Raw genomic sequence first — 17,035 nt, 5'->3', positions numbered from 1 at the left:
CTTAACGTGTGTGTACATAATTATGCAACTACTTATGTACTCTGATCACCATCGGTCATGGGGACCTTGCTGTAAAATAAAGTTACGTAAAGATCATCCCACACTTTATTTTAAGCATTCAACAAAACACCATAACACAAAAGTGGCAAACCGTAAACCAAAGAAGGGACCAAACGAGTTGAAATGAGAAATGGAATTCCTTTCTATTTCTGACAGACCAAAAAGTCAAACCTTTTTAGTTGCAGGAGTATTAAAGAAGAGTGTAAAAGAAGAGTCAGAAACTAAATAAAGTGTTTTGAAAACCAATCGTAAAGAAGGGCAGAGTTTAAAAAAATGCATACCGGTGTTAATGAGAAAACTGAAAAATGGGTACTTAGCGATTTAAGAAAACCAATTTATTATAGGCTAGTTAAAAAAATTTCAAATTTTATACATACGTTGTCTGTGAATTTTATGTGCAATTTTCTTACCATGATTTTTATTTCTTTGTATTTCAGGTAAGAAAATTAACGTCGTGCTTCTTCAGATTTTCGTCCCAATCACACCAGATCACCAGGATCTCCAAGTAATAATTCTCTTACTCCCGAAAAGATACCGGCAAAAATGTCAAATTATACTTGCTCATCCACTCAACAATACCATCAGTTTTCTCTCCCTGACTGACCAGCATAAATACAACTTTTTCACCTTTTTCTTATGAGAGAACAATACCCACGACAAAAGTGGGAACACACTTTTCTTGCCTTTTTATAAAAGGGGGAAGAAGATTCCTCCCCGTTCTCTAAAAAAAGGTAGAAAATTCGTCGTTGATGTTATCTCATCTCTCCACATTATGAATCTTTACGACTGAATGGATTTATTTATGTCCATGATTCTCAAGCTGCGTGTCCCACACTGAACTCGATATTCTCATCATTTCGTCACGAATATGTATGTAGGCAGCCGTGTTTCGTTAAGGTAGCTGAGATGAAACTGAAAGTACTTATAACTACCGTCGCAAGTATGGTTTCCTCCTTAGTTTATGTCAACTTTTCATCATTTGTGTCCTAATATGAGATGACAGAGTTGCGTAAGGTTCACGACTGACTCCTTCAAAGTCAGAATGTTGGGTGTGCGTGAAAGGTAAGACAGTTTCTTATCTATGAACGAGGTACATATTATAACGTATGTACATTGTACATTAGATAAATTAATGAGGAAGGTTAGTTTAGTTTTGGTGAAGAGCGCATCTTTCAGTTGGTTTCTTACTTATTTGTGTTTGTCATGATAAATAGATACTCAAGTGGAGATGAGGTTGAGAGAGGGTGGAAAGATTCAAGCTTTTGTTGGCAGTCTTGCTTTTGGCACCTGGATTTTAGAGTGATGGTGACCATGTACATACATGCATAAGTACGTGCATACATTTGTACATGTGGGTACTCAATTTTGATAAATATGTACCTGAACTTTTGATCAAGGTACATTTTCTATAATAATTTTTGCGTTTTTTTAACAACTCATTTATTAATTCCTTTCCAAAATCATGAAATATTTAGCACGCTAATATTAAATCCTAGAAGAATCGTGTTTATATTTTGGGCACACATTTCACCCATTGGTAACTTCCTTTTTAGCCAATATTTCACTTCCTCAGCTTCATATCAAATGTAATTTAAGTCTTCGTAAATAAATTCAATACGCTTTAACCCACTCACTCGTCCGAATGGATTGCCACGTTGGTGGTCTGGTCTGATGGCATCTTTTGGAACTTGATCATCGCACTTACTTGTTTTTGTTAACTGGAAGAAGGCGCAGAGATTCATCACCTCCTTTTTTAACCTCTACCTACATTACTTACTCGTCATCACGTGTTATTTTAGTAGATGTAATAAATGGGACTAAGTGGGTATTTGGTTTCGTTTCCTTGCTTTTGAATCATGCAATGCCATCATCATGTCTGTAATTCTGGAAGAATTTTTAGTAACGACGTGTGTACATACGTCATGGTTCCAATAATACATATTTCATTTCATCATCAAGATGAGAAATCTGCTTAACGGATACCATTCATCCTTCCTGTTACCGCATACACGATGCATCAACATCTTCCGCTCTGGAAGGTTAGGTAGGTTAATCGTGACCTCATCCCCTTAAAAAATTGCTGGAAGGCACACCTTAAATATGTGTCTCCTACTTCTTGACTGGAGTCATGACTTGCTAAGTATGATGGGATTTATTGTACCCACATATTTACTTTCTTACATGCCAGTGGGTGTGGCAATGCGCACATTTAATCGGGTAACAAATCATGCCATTATTTAAAATAGAGTCTCAATCTCAAGAGTTACTAATGCAAGGGGAATTCAATAATAGCATATTCACATGTGCAAGTATTCACATTAATCACATACCGATTTAAGATTCGTGACGACAATGTCAAAGTTGTTGTGTTACTGTTCACTGTTTTAAATTGGGAATTGATTAAGCAAATTCGATGATTCATTTTGAAAGTTCATTTTTGGAAAGTTGGAAAATAATGTCCTATTATGTAAGCGTTATTGACATACAACTTTAAATGCGAAATACCAAGGAATCGATTTACCCTGCGAACTACTTTTACACCACTTTTTTTGCGAAGTCATCTCTAATACGCACGAAGTGTGTGTCAATCGTTTGGCGAAAAATAGCGAAATTTTGCACCTATTTCACCCCATGGTTCCGGAAGTTACACAAACTCCAGATAAATTTCTACACTCAAGATCAGCAAAACTTGAGTTGACATAATAGGAACATATATAACTTTTACACACCGGAAATCACAGAGTCCTGCTATTTATTCCCCGTCTTGTAACAACCGAGAAGAAAACAAACACATTTCCAAAAGAAGATGTAGAAAAGAAAGAAACCAAACTTTGAACTGACAGCATTGTGCGAGATTTGAAGTTGAAGGAAGTCTTGGTAAACGTTGTGGAATTGAATATGGCGAAAAAAAGCAAACACTCGCACAATGCGAAGTCTGCAGTAATAAATTATGGCGTGTGTGGGACAGTGGAAAATAAACAAGTGCCAATTTCGAGTTTTAACCAGATTGGAAAATACTTGTGGTGGTACTGAACTTGAAAAAAGGAAACCAATTCATGTCCTAACATAAATTTATCCAGAATAACCAGACGTGCTAGAATATCGACATTTACTTTAAATGGAAAATTCATACTTTTCATGTTTCACTACATTTTCGGCGAAAAAGTTTTCCAGTGAAGTTCCCACGCTTTGAAATGAAAGATGATGATTGCAGAAAATTGGAAATAACTGATTTAAGGAATTTAAAAGTACGAGAGGTGTACATTTTTCATAAAATTGCAAAATATAAATGCATTGTAAGCACCACCATAATTTCCTCCCACAAATTATAACAACTCGATATCAACGTACGCATCTTCCCTGCCGGATTTAAATACTCCTGTCATCACCTTTCTCGCAAAAATAATTAATTTCATAATAATTGCGGTGTGCACCAGCCTGGAAGTAAGTAATTTTGTTCGCATAAATACAAATAAATACTAGCTACGATTTAAAACCTTTATTACTTTGGTCAGAGATATAACGCCCCAATTCCCACCTTGCCCTGCCGAATTATGAGCAGATAGCATTATTATAATTACAATGGCCGTCGCCGTTGTGAAGAATGGAAGTGATAATGATATCCTCCCACTCCTCGCCATAATGAGAGGGATACCTTGCTCATGCATTATACATACGTGACCAGAATATATTTATGTATGGATGTATTAATGTATAAGGGACACTTTAAGGGGAAGGCTCCTTCCGATCTCAATTCGTGATACGGAGCCATTAACAGAATTGTGAACACGTACAAACCCATACCGTTTTGAATTGGCCAGGTGTAACATTTCCTCTGGGAAAGGACAAACTGTGTGATATATTTGGGAGAAAGATTTCAAAAGGTTGGATGGGAATTGAGATGTAAAATTGTGAAGAAGTTTCGTAATTTGAAGTCTAATTTTGAAGTTACAAATTTCACAGTATTTTGAAAATTATCTCGGAAACTATGCACACTTTTGTTAACAAATTTTCGTAAATGTGTATATTTAAAAAAAATATGTAATCGATCTAATTTTCATGACGAGCTTTGAACGAACGCTTTGAGCGAACAATTAAGTCGTCACTCGTCAAATAGTCATTGCATATCAAAAAATACTGAACATATGGAACAAACAGGTCTCCTTGTTCCTGTTATTATCAAAATGCAACAAAAATTTGGAGGAAACTTCATACATTTTCATGATATTCATATCCTCAGTCCGGATGGAAATGTCCTTGTCTGACATTTAGAAAATATGTCCGTCGGTTTGGAAACCTTACGAAACTTAAGTTATGAGGAGGATGCAATAATTCTCACGTCGGGGACACATGGGAGCCTTGACGACATGTTGTTTGGACGTTTGACATCCTCTTCTTTACACGATGTGATTATCATGTCGAACTAAATATGCAATAATTTGGGGATGTTTGCTTGGGTGGTGGCATGGCAATGACTGGAGTGTATATAGGGCTGGGTGGCTTTAATAATAGTGTTAATATGGATCTGTAACACCAGTCAGAAATGGTACGAATTGTCAAAATTGGGTATTCAGAAAAACTAATTTGTGACACAGCTGGACCAAATTGGATTTGGACTGGTCACTTATCTATTTCTTGTATTTTCCAATCATGTATCCGTACGGGTGGTTATAAATCAATGCGTAATAATATTAATACCAAATCTAGACCACACAGATCTGTAGGCAAACTTTATGCCACGACATAACTCAATGTGTGTCCCTTTTCGCTGATGTCACTGTCCATATTAAAATACATGGTTGAAAATGTTCAGCAATAATTCAGGTGCATATTTATGTACGATTTTCTTAACCTGAAAACCTAACACAACATTTTATGAGAGTGATGATGATACAGCGAAGTTAATATTATTTATTTGTTTTCCACTCCAATCCACTATTTGAACTTGAGGTAATCTCTCAAGTAAATACGTAGAGAAGATAATGGATTAGCCGTGTCAAGTAAATATTTACAATTTATCCACTTCTGTCTTCTTACCTACCACAAAAATTATGTACAAATATGGAATGCAACAAGGTCGATCAGGTTAGATGATTTTATTTGAGGCATAAATAATTTTTTGTGCACATTCACTCTTCGTATTTAAGTAAAATGTGTAAACCCATTAAAAACCATGGGCAAAATTGCATCGTTCACTTTTTGCTTAGTTCGTTGGACAGCCAATCCAGGCCTTCGTATAAGCCGTGTCCTTGGGGGGCACATGTACTTTGAATATTCCACTGGAAAAGGATACAAAATAAAAATTATTTCATAAAAACTTCAGGTTTTTGTAACCGTGTAAATGTTGTAAAAGTTACAATTTTTTGCAAAATTATGAATAAAACAAACGCCTTCCATCTGTGTACATAAGTTAATGGTACGTACACGTGCATGCCGATTTTGCTTCGTAATGTTTATAAATTTGTGTGCGTTTGAAACTTTTACAGAGTTTACCAAGTTACAACCACCCATGTGAACTTTTTTGTAGCATTATATCATGAAAATTGGAATTTTTACCGTATGACTTCGATAAGCATTCAAACCAAGCTTATCCACCAGTTCGGCAGACGACATGGCGTTCGGGAGATCCTGCTTGTTTGCCATAACCAACAGAACCGCATCCCTCAATTCGTCTGCTTCCATCTAAAAATTTGAAAACGTTGGAATTACAATTATTTCAATTTTTGACACATTTTCAATCGCAATTTTCACCATTTTATGCAGCTCTTCCCTCGCATCCGTGATCCGTTCTCTGTCCGTAGAATCCACGACGAAAATAATCCCTTGCGTATTTTGGTAGTAGAAACGCCACAAATTTCTGATAGCTCCTTGACCACCTACGTCCCAAACGGTGAAGGAAATATTTCTATACTCCACCGTTTCTACGTTAAACCCTAGGAGAAGAAATTCTGTAAATATTTTCAGAATAACAGAATATGAAAATTGTACAATTTTTACCTATGGTCGGAATGGTTGTCACAACTTCGGCCAACTTGAACTTGTAGAGAATTGTGGTCTTTCCAGCGGCGTCGAGACCAACTTAATAATAATCAAATGAATTAATTAACTAACCAAAAATTTTGGGAGATTTTGACTGGGTTTTTATACCCATCAAAATTCGGACGCTCTTATTCCCCCAAAGTAATCGGGACAACAAGGTTGACAAATTTAGACCCATTTCAAAAACAATTAAACAAAAGTGTGAACTTCAAAAAATTCGGAAAACAGCAAATAGTGCAATTTGTACGCGATTGTGAAACGACAAATTTTTTTAATGTTTGAAAATTTCCTGAAAATTTTGGCTCGCAAAATTAAGCGTCGGTGTGTCGGCTGCACTATAAAACCGAATTTAACAGTGGTGTTTATCGAACTTATAGGAAGTTAGTAGTAACAGGTGAGAGGAAGTATCTCATTTTTATATGCACTTTTGTCCACGTCGCCTAAGTTAAAGCATTGATTTATCCGCCCCGTTACATACGATGCAACGAACGGGAAGCAACAAATTTCAAGCAAAGTACACCAAGTTTGCAATATTTTTGCACATGCTGATGAAACTTGGTGAGCCCCTTGCATTTCATGTGCAAAATACATGTAAACGTTGCAAGTTCCACATCACGCAAATGTTGGTGTTTGTGTTTTGTCTGAGTCAGGTCTGGTGTAGCACACGTGTATCTTTGTATTCATACTTGACAGTCCATGCTGTATTGTACACATAAGTATTTGTAGTGAGTGATTTTTATCGCATTTAAATGGACAAGTAATCAGTGACTAACTGCACTTGCAGCACTCCAGTTCATCATGGAAATTATACGCAAATTCTGTGAGTTATTGAGTACAGATAAAAGGACATTTTCACATTTTCATATGTAAAGAAATTTAATAAAGTGTAGGACGTTGATTAGAATCCAGGGAAGTCAGACTTAATTATTCGTTAGTGGGTTCCGCTGACTAAACTAATTTTCATGAAAACCTTCACACATTTTAGCAAAAAAAAACAATTAAAATTAAATTTGGTGCAAATAGCATCCAAAATTGTATTAAAGTTTTAACTAACGATAATTACGACGTACATCCCTAAACTACATAGGTAAGCCTACAATACATGAACATGCATATATATATGATGCTGCGTAACCATGATAAGTGTTCTTAATACCTAGCGAAGATTATCTACTACTTTTTCCGGATTACGGAGTACACGACTTCGGCCGGAGTACGGGAGAACGCGAGATCTCCGATCTGAATACATATGTATCTACATATGCATACCGATATTTCAGTATGTGTATATGTATGCCTGTTTGTACATTGTCCTGAAACAATTCTCTTACGGATTGCAAGTTAATGTCAATCTATTATTGTCCATATTGTTGTAGCGGGGAAATAAAAAGGTCAGCTTTGTTATCGCCGTGAAACAATGAAGGTCATCAAACTGTAGTGTCTTGGCGAGACACAAAATACCGCCTAAGGCACAGAATCCGGCTGTATTTATATACACACGGTATCCAATATATCAAATTATGACGATAATAATAAGCCAATCATTAAATAGATTCCGACAAGGAGGGCGAATAATAAATAAGTCTGACTATAACAGAAAACAGGACAGGAATAACCTCAATTTTGCTCATGCACCAAATAATTTCAGGAATAAATATTTTGACGTTAATCAAATCGTGAGGTGGACATTGATAATAATGTTCAGAAGCAAAATAGCAAATTATAAATAGAAAGTTGGATCGTGATCACATAATAAAAACTTTTCGAAAATTTGTCCTGACCGTAAACCCATATTCAAACTTATCTAATCTCATGCCGTCAACCGTACGATTTTCTTTTATGGCTCAGAAACTGAAAAGTGTAGATCCTGACACTAATTAGAATTTAGATCACTTTGGCATTTAACACACGTTCATTAACCTTAACATCTTACTCTAGATACCCGTTTTTCGCACAATCGCTTAAAGAATGGGGACAAACACATGTACGCAAATGCGACATTATCTCATTTTCGCATGTACATATTTTCTGAACCAGATTTCCTAACAACAAAAATGTCAATTGATATTTTCCCTTCAAAACTTTACGATAAGTATTTTTCGCATTTTAAACAATTCCTCCAACCCCGAAATTAACCACGCTAAACCAGTTACACACATTACTTACTTAAAAGCTAGGTGACACAATGCCGAAAACTCTTCATCTTTTCACTCGATGGAATATATTCATTCATACTTTTAGCTTTTTTGGCAAGGCTCCACATTATGCAACCCAACCCACCACTCCAGACCAGTTCATCTCGCTTCTCTTCTGGCACTAACCTCCACATCAAAGTGTGTACTTCCACCATTACACAAGCCATGTTCTTCTTACATCGCTGGGAATGCATGTTGATGTCAAAAGCAAAGCCATGGCGTTTAGTAGTCGAGCCAACCCTCTCACTTTTACTTCAGTCACACTGCAACCTCTGGCAAGAATAGAGCTACGGACGCCTCGAACCTCGCCAAAATCGAGTTTTGCACTCATTGCTGCCATTTTTCACCGGTGTTCAACTTTTCATTCACCAAGAAAGTTCTGGATTTACTTAAAAGCATTTCAAAAAGAAGTCAAACTTGGAAAATCTTTAAAATTCTTGTTCTAAATTTTTTCAAGTAACAGAAATTGTGTTCCCGTGTAATCCTCCGCATCTGGTTTCACTAAAAGTGTCAAATGCTGCAAAATAAGTGTCTCACTCACGATTGTGATCTAATCTAGATAGAAGTTGTGCCAATCGGTTAAAAATTCTGACGAAAGTACAGCATCGGCAAAAATCGGTGTAAAAGGATTAGTTCAGGATCAGTTATATTTTTTTCGGGACGGAAATAAATGCATGCATACACATTTACATCCTTATGTAAATACTTGCCAGTGTGATTTTCTCTAAGAGTGTGCAGTTTTCGTAAATAGTTTGAGTGTGAGAGAGAGAAAGAAGTAAAATGAGGAAATTTAGTTGGATCCTTGTCACCCTGGTGGGAATCTTACTGATTTCTGGAGTCACGCAAAAAGGTAGAGTACAGATACAAAAATCTAGTCAAATTAATGTTATGCGTAAATCCTGTACAATTCGGAAATTTACAAACGGTTAAGAAAATCTCAAACTTAAGGCGTCACTCTATTTTACTTTGTAACATAAGCTTACAAAACTTGCACCTTTTACTAAATACCCTAGCGAGCTGTGCAATTGCATAAAAAAGTATAGCGTTTTCAGGCCACATAAAGACACCGGCCGGCATATTCATGTACATCTCTCATGATCAAAATGTAATTTAATCCACTTTTCGGATAAATAGCTTCTGCCCGACATTATATAGATTGACCATTCGATTTCATTACGAAGGTTGAGGTGTATGCAGTCGAGAATTGATTGACTTTGTCCTGCTGCACCCCGTAATTACCAGAACTTACATACATACATACATAGAATGCATGCCCAGAGTCCATTTGGTTTCTATGTACGATACGCAAAGCGAGGTTTTAGCTTCTTACTCGTGATACATACACGTCTTGAAAGGGAGAGATCAATGAAATGCTAACTGTAATGCCATGACGAACGGTCAGCTCGGCATATGTACATTCATATAAAGTATCGATCTTTACTGGAGGAATGGAATAAATAAATTGCTTTGCCCTTCACCTCCGCACTGGTCGGTTAATCTTAAACCATATTTCCAATTCCTACTCGAACCTGTAACAGTACGGGGAACACTTGAGTTTGGATATTTGACGCATATGCCAAGAATGAAATGCTTCTCCGTATGTATGAATTTAGGTATTTCAATCATCTAAGTAAGTAATAAAAGTGAACACCTAAATAAATAAATATACATATTTATGTACTTCGTTTTTAGTGTTGTTAACACCACCAAAAAGTCATGCATACATACGTTGGCTGATTTAAACTGCATACCATTTTTGAAAGTCTGTGCATTTACATTTTGATTTTATTTATGGTTTTATTGGCACAAAAATTTACACTGAAACTGCAAAACTGGTCTTCGTTAGTGTAATAAATTTAATACTTTACTTAATTAAAGGATGCTCTATGCATGTGCTGTCAATCTTACCACTTTTACCCGAGATCCCACATATTTAAACAAATATGGACCATGCATTTAAAATTCCATGTTCCATGGTGTGGTCTTCATGGTTTTCGCCCTGGCTCCAAACCCCACTAGTCTCCCTCCTACCACACTTTTAATAAATGTAAACATGTCCAAAGTCAGTTTTATGATAAATACAGTACTGAAACGATTTCGAATATGGTTAAATTGAGCACTTGCACACTCCGAAACGTGCCTCCCAGCTACTAAAGCGCTGCTTAAAATTGTAAATTTATTACAAAAATGTGAGCATTACGCCACAACGGACTCGTTATCCGTTTTACTACCGATTGTTGTGCACTGATTTATTCACCTGTCTATGCGGAAAAGTGAAGAGATCAAGATCAAGCTCAAGGATGGGATGGAGAAATAAAATAAAATAAAATGAACCTACCACGGGTTTTCCTCCTCCTGGAGCTGAATGGGTGGCCAGGAAAGAAATTAAGTTGAGAAAAAAATACGAATCGTAAAATCAGACCAAATCAGGCTTCAATAAAATGAAATACAAATAAAAATAAGATTATACACCTGAGAAAGAGAGGCAAAAAATCGTAGTCATTCTCACTGTTGGCTTCTATTGTGATCCAAATTCTTGTCGGGAAATAAATTGTCTCGTAATAAACACGATGCATGATTCTTTCGCGTCCATAATTTTAATATGATTTTATGATTTTAAAAAATTTAGATGAATTTTATCCTGAATTTGAAGATATTTCCAGGAATTTACAATTTAAAGTCTCCAAATTATTGAACAAGTTTTACTTAAAATTTTTACCACCAAACTGGAAATGTATTTTTCACAATTTTGTACCCTGCTTTTAAAGAATTTGTTTAAACAAATTGGAACTAAGGCAGCGCAAGTAATAGAAAAAATCTATAAGATGGGAAGTGAGGAAGTGTGACGAATCGCAACGAAATGGACCAGAACACGTTTGTGCCGTTATATGTATAACCGATAAGTTTCCAATTTATCCAGCATTTCTATTTACAGATGTAATGCAACACGACTCACATAAACGGAATTTAACTCCACATAACTATATGTTCATGCATATAAAAAAGCCATAATGCATCTAAATACTGTCAACCTTATATACATCGTCGCCAAAAGGAACAGTCATCTCAGGCTTGTGACTTGCCTCGAATGGGGTTAAATGTCAAAGTCAAGTTAACCTAATCGTACGTACATAAACCCATTCCAGTAAATCTCTAATCCATCCAACCCTCCAAATATTTTTTTACATCTTTAGCAAATTATTTTTTGACAGAATAATGCATAAATCTAACTCGCCGGCACCATAATTATTTATGACACCACTTCAAATTCCAAATTTAGTACGAAACTGGTCATTCCGTCTGGACGGATTTAGTCATGATTTTCTAATCCTGTCAAAAAACCCCGTGATTCTCGGAATGAATCAATAACGCTTGCGTAATGTAATAATAAACGCGTGTAATATCCGTTTAACTGGAAAACTCACGAACTTTTGTGCTTTCCCACCAATAAATAAAATTCCTCCTGCCGTTAAGTTTTTGTACCCATGTTCCCTGTTCTCCATACCGTGACCGGTCCATCACTCCAAAGTTGTTGGTAGCGAGCGATTCATCACTTAAATCAAGTCCAAACCACTCACCACTTGTACTTCAACTTTTGTTGTAGGTGTTGAACTGGAAATAAGACTTTAATGGGTGCGAAAGAGCGAGTAAAATGAAATAAATCTGAATGTAAATGTAAATGTCGAGTGGGTAACAACATGTGTTGTTGTTTTCAAGGAGCTGCTGCATTGTCCTGTCAAACGTTCTCTGGCATTAAGAGCACAATGGAATACATACACAAGAATATGTATGTATGCATGTACAGATACAATGTCCGTGGTGTCGAGTGGTGGAGCAAATTGCTTGTCCAGATTCGAAACTTGGATGAAAATGAAACACAATAAAAATATTGTAACACCCACTTTGAATAATAGTGGAGCAAGTAATGGACGTGAAGGGAGAGTGGTGTGGATAAGGTGATCAGTTGTACATACATATGAAAAGACTATGCGTTTATGAAAATGTGTAGCATACCGGTATAAATCTGGAGATGATGACGCGTAAATCGTTACATTTTTTTATCGGCATTGCCATAAAACTTACGTTAGTTCTAGTGTTTCATGGATTGGATACAAGATATGTAAATATTCCTTAGACTGTATAGTAAATCATGGAAAAATCGGGATTTGTTTTATGTGTACTTTCATTGTCCTGGATAAGCTTAACGGGACATGAAATCACGATTTGTGGAAGTTTTACTAGGTTAAAGTGGACAGCGCAATTTTATTTTTGTTCACTTCCACTGATTTTTTACCGGATGGACATTACAAACAGACGGGATAATTTCCTCGTTAACATTTAGGACCTTTTTAAATGTGCACTAGTTAACGTTACCTAAAATTCCTTCGTATGTGGCCCATTTCCCTCATTTATTTATTTCACTTAAAATTTTATGAAGGTACAAAAATATGTATGCAATGTCACCGAAATGAGACCAAATTCTATATTAATTCATCAAATGGGATTGGTTATAAGTTTATCATGATTTGTTTAATTCATCACTCATTTATATTTCGTTTAAAAAATGAGAATTGAAAATTTCAAGATGAAATGGGCACGGTTTTAATGCAAGTCCAGGTTTAAGAATTTACACATGACTCACTCACCCAATCCCGAAGAAAATTATACTTTCAGAATTGATAATTTCGCCTTTATCACTGATAAAACGTTCTGGGCAAAACCTTTCTGGATTACGAAATCTTTTCTCATCTTCGTAATAAAGGCGCAAATCAACGATAATCATGGTTCCCTGCATAAACAAAATGTGGACTAGATTTTTTAACTCCTGAAATTAAAATACTGAAATTTCATAAGTTTTTGTCTACCTTTTTTATTGCATAGTTTTTATACCAAATGTCGCCCATTGCTCTCCGAGGAAACGAGTTTTGTAGTGTCATCGCATTTCTATGCATTTCTAGGAGGAACACTTGCGTGTAAATCATGCTACAAACAAATAATTTCACAAAATTTTTGCATAAATTACCGCGATATGTGAGTGAGGGGGACGCTTTACTAAAATATTTTGATACTCTGGAATCCATGGCGTTAGGATTTTGTCAAATGTGTGGACATTCAGAGAGGTATTATATTAACAAAGAGGGGGATTTTGAGCTGGGAAATTAGTGAAACATCGAATTTATTTTGTACAGTAAAAATCAACCCAATAAAAATGAACCCAATTGATGCTCAACATTTGAGACGTGTTTTATGGTCCTTCCAATTTGTGAAGAGTTTCTCCACTCTATATTTTTTATTAATTTCCTGGGAAACATTGATAGTTACAGATGTACATATGCAATTCAACGGGATATGAAATCACGATAAATTTAAGTCCCACTTTAATTTACTAGATACCATTATAACTCAGAATTTCCTTACTTCCTCTAATTTAACCCTTTACCGGATGGAATAACGGGTTGTAGGTATAATTTCCACGTCAACATCATCCACATACTTGTCCATCCAATCATAATGATCCATCGGGCCTACTTTCGCTCATGAATGAATGACTGATACAGACGACGACTCGATGATGAATCATTTCCTCTTTCTTCTTCCTCCAATTCCATTTTATTTTACTATCCAATCCACTCCAACCAAATATGGAATCGTGAGAGACTTGAGTGCTGAAGGGTCCTCATCCTCCATTCGTATTGATGATTTATTGTGAGAATCGTATGTACGAGACCCGAGCAAAACCAGATCTTGGAATCTGTTCCCTTCTTCGTTTTTATTTAATTGTGGGACAAGCACAAGCCAACGCGTTGCACACTTTATCAATTTTTCGAGGAAATATATGTAGCTTTCCTTATTTTAAGAAGAAGAAGAATATAAATGCTTATGTATTTCTCATCCTCGTATTTTTGTGACTTATTCCATCTAACCGAGTCACACACACCATGGAGCACATGATATTGTACGCCAGATATGTATGCCAGCATAATTTATGAGTCTTCCTTATTCCCAGCATCATAATTCATTCCGTGGTTTGGTTTGGTTTTCTGATTTCATCTCTACTCTCATTTCGTGGTTTACATTGTCACCCTATTGTGCTCACGTACGTTATCTGGAGGGCGACGTCGCGTTTTCTTGTAACAACTGGTCAACATTTACTCCACCAAAAAGTATGTTTGTTAAATACAGCGAATTAATTTTATTTTACTGGATGAGAAAAAAATAAACAAATAGATACAAATTCCATCCTTGTGTGTGTCTTACTCGATCACATACATAAATCTTTAAGGAACAAGAGCAAGGACAAAAATGTGTACAATTTAAGACTCGTACATCACAGATTACACGTGTTGTCCACCTACATTTATATATTTATATGTATAGTATGGACTCAATTTCTTAATTCCACTATCTAAAGATATACGATTTTGTATGCATTGGTCATTTATTAAGTAAGTGAGGTTTTCTGATTACACATGTACAAAACTGGCCACATGAAAAAACTGGAGCAGTTATTCTCTCCAGGATGAGTTAATCTAAATTATTAACCTTTATTAGGCCTCTGTGCGTAACTTGATCATGCTTATCGCACCATTTATCTCAATCTCGTTAAATTCAACGTCTCCACATACTCGTCGTTTCTTAAGAAGTTTTTATGCTCACATATTTTTCCTGCAAGAACATTAATATTCTCGTAATCAATATTCATCGCTGACGTAATAACTATTATTTGAGACCAACCTGGTCGAGCTATCCAGTCTAATTGGCACATTCACGGATTTTCATACACACATTTAAAACCTGAATCGTCTCCGAGAGACCCACCACATCGACACATAGGAAAAAAGAGGGATGCGGAAATGTAATAAAAATTTAATTACACTCCGCGTAAAGTGGTCATCATTGTAACATTAGCAGAATTAAGACCGACATTAAGTGTTGATTTGTTCCTCGGAAGACTTGTAAAACACGAGATTCAACTCAAGATGGGCCCACAAAAAATTGCGTAATTGCCAAAAGTACTGTAATCAATGGTGCTAATGCAACAATTTGGCCGGTTTTACTCTCTTCATTAGAAATTCTTTAAATTTTCCGTGTACCCCATTTTGCAAAGCAATTCATTACTATGGATTAGGGCACGACTGGATATTGTCCATCAAACCATCTGTTCCCCACAACTTGCCGCATTCATTACCATTCACTGTGTAAGAATTCCAGTTCATTATTATAACTATAAATCTATAATCCAGACCATACACACACCTGCGCTACACATTTTGCTGTTCACCTTAATGGTTCCGCATTAGCAATTTTTTCACACAAATGCTCACTCACTCCAACCGTTTATGCATAAAATGGGTACATACATACGTAATATATTCATGCCCAGAATTACGTCACCTTTGCTAACATCGAGTGAGTAAAAACAAGTTGGTCATTCTCGCATCAATTAGTTGGGAAGGAAAATATGTATATCGAGATCATACCGATATCCATCAACCCTTTATACATATTAACAAACAGGTCATATTCTAGTACATAAACTAAACCAAACCAACCCAGTCAGTTAAATAACGTTGTAGTAGTAACAGAACCAAGGATAATCTTCGCTTCAATCAAACAACTTCCTTTCCCGTCACCAATCCTTGTATGCCAGCAAGCCAGCCAGGTTTCGAAAATTATTATGGAGTGAGCCGTGGATCAAGTACAAGTTCCTTTACTTGTACCTACATACATTTGTACGAGGAGATATTTATTAAAGAGAGGCAGGTGGAGTGAATGGACGAATAATGGAATGGAATAGATCCATTTTTTGCCATGTGTTATCCACTCCACGTTCACCGCAAAACTTTTACGTGAGTGGCGTTTCCTCCTCGGCACGATGAACCACGTGAATAAAATTCGTACAGACAGTAGACAATTACGGCAACAAAACGCAGCAAGCATTGTTGAGCAAATTGCTCGTGAAAGATATATAAGTATCTAGACGCTGTTGATTTTTTGCGCAGAATTTTCTTGTGTGGAGAGGATAATTGTAGGGATTCTGTCCTGTACATAAGTGGATGGATGCATAGATACCTAGAGTAAAAATCTGCCAGACATTAAGTCTTCATTTTATGAAACCAAAATATAGTCGTCAACACTGGATTTTTGCGTGCAGAAAATTTCAAAAATCAAAATCAACTCAACTTTACACCTGGGCCGAGTTAAAAGTCACATTTTATGATTTAAGTGATAAATCTCTGTTTTTTATGTTTCACCTGTTTTCCATGTCCGCCCAGAAACCTATCCTGATTTACTGCCTTGCCTGCCGTCCCTGTGCATGTAGAAGTAGTCATTTGGGATGCAAAATAACAACGAAGTGGGCTAAACCGTCCCAGCCAGAGATAAAATCGCATCCATCATGAAACATGTGCAAGACACAATATTGCGAATTCATAGGTAGTACGTAGAGATGATTTAGGAGTGAATGTGCAGATATGTAATGGTACGACCAGACCAGACCACATGGAGTCCATCTGTAAAAATAGTAAGGCTGTGACGCTAAAAAGGCTGCAAAATAAAAATTTCTGTGCAAAAACTACTAACCAATTATCAGTCTAGTCAATACCTGCTCGCTTGCTCTTCGTGTTATTAATGATGCCTACATGCATTGATGAGCTCATCCCAACCTAAGTACTTGCCATTTTTGTGCGTATGACCATTTACATGTATGCTGCATTTTTTTGCACAAAAGTGAACGGCGA

General features: G+C 36.2%; 2 protein-coding genes and 1 long non-coding RNA gene across 6 annotated transcripts in view; 2 read left to right on the top strand and 1 right to left on the bottom strand.

Annotated features, from left to right (window-relative positions):
• The window catches only part of LOC110850579 (receptor-type tyrosine-protein phosphatase F), a 90,212-nt gene that overhangs the window by 28,617 nt on the left and 44,560 nt on the right, over positions 1-17,035 (top strand). For 2 of the 3 annotated variants that reach the window (XM_022098014.2, XM_022098013.2), the window contains exon 1: positions 8,542-9,144. The exons of the other annotated variant lie outside the window; for it this stretch is intronic. In XM_022098014.2, coding sequence (XP_021953706.1) covers positions 9,075-9,144 — 70 coding nt within the window. In that variant the 5' untranslated portion in view covers positions 8,542-9,074. Of the gene's footprint in view, positions 1-8,541; positions 9,145-17,035 lie in introns of those variants that run through there. 3 annotated transcript variants of the gene reach the window in all.
• On the bottom strand, positions 5,142-6,475 carry LOC110850580 (ADP-ribosylation factor 2). Its single transcript, XM_022098015.2, has 5 exons — positions 6,208-6,475; positions 6,058-6,138; positions 5,812-5,993; positions 5,617-5,742; positions 5,142-5,339 (listed from the first exon to the last, which is right to left on the bottom strand). The coding sequence occupies exons 1-5, from the start codon at positions 6,275-6,277 to the stop codon at positions 5,253-5,255; spliced, it is 546 nt and encodes a 181-aa protein (XP_021953707.1). The 5' UTR covers positions 6,278-6,475; the 3' UTR covers positions 5,142-5,252.
• LOC118435559 lies at positions 6,802-7,860 on the top strand. 2 transcript variants are annotated; one of them, XR_004834863.1, is made up of 3 exons: positions 6,804-7,186; positions 7,260-7,378; positions 7,476-7,860. It is a non-coding gene; the product is annotated as an uncharacterized LOC118435559 (long non-coding RNA). The 2 variants fall into 2 exon arrangements; XR_004834862.1 differs by having other exon boundaries at positions 6,802-7,186; positions 7,260-7,514.

This window comes from Folsomia candida, unplaced genomic scaffold (genome assembly GCF_002217175.1).
Source record: "Folsomia candida strain VU population unplaced genomic scaffold, ASM221717v1 Fcan01_Sc005, whole genome shotgun sequence".
Lineage (NCBI taxonomy): Eukaryota > Metazoa > Arthropoda > Collembola > Entomobryomorpha > Isotomidae > Folsomia > Folsomia candida.
Note: the sequence above shows the minus strand (reverse complement) of the source record. Positions and strands in the feature narration are given on the sequence as shown.

Excerpts from the sequence above, each read along its gene's own strand:
- LOC110850580 (XM_022098015.2), bottom strand. The coding sequence starts at position 6,277 with ATGGGTCTAAATTTGTCAACCTTGTTGTCCCGATTACTTTGGGGGAAT. Across the intron at positions 5,994-6,057 it reads GACAACCATTCCGACCATAG|GGTTTAACGTAGAAACGGTG; the intron begins GTAAAAATTGTA and ends TTCTTCTCCTAG. Across the intron at positions 5,743-5,811 it reads GGGAAGAGCTGCATAAAATG|ATGGAAGCAGACGAATTGAG; the intron begins GTGAAAATTGCG and ends TCAAATTTTTAG.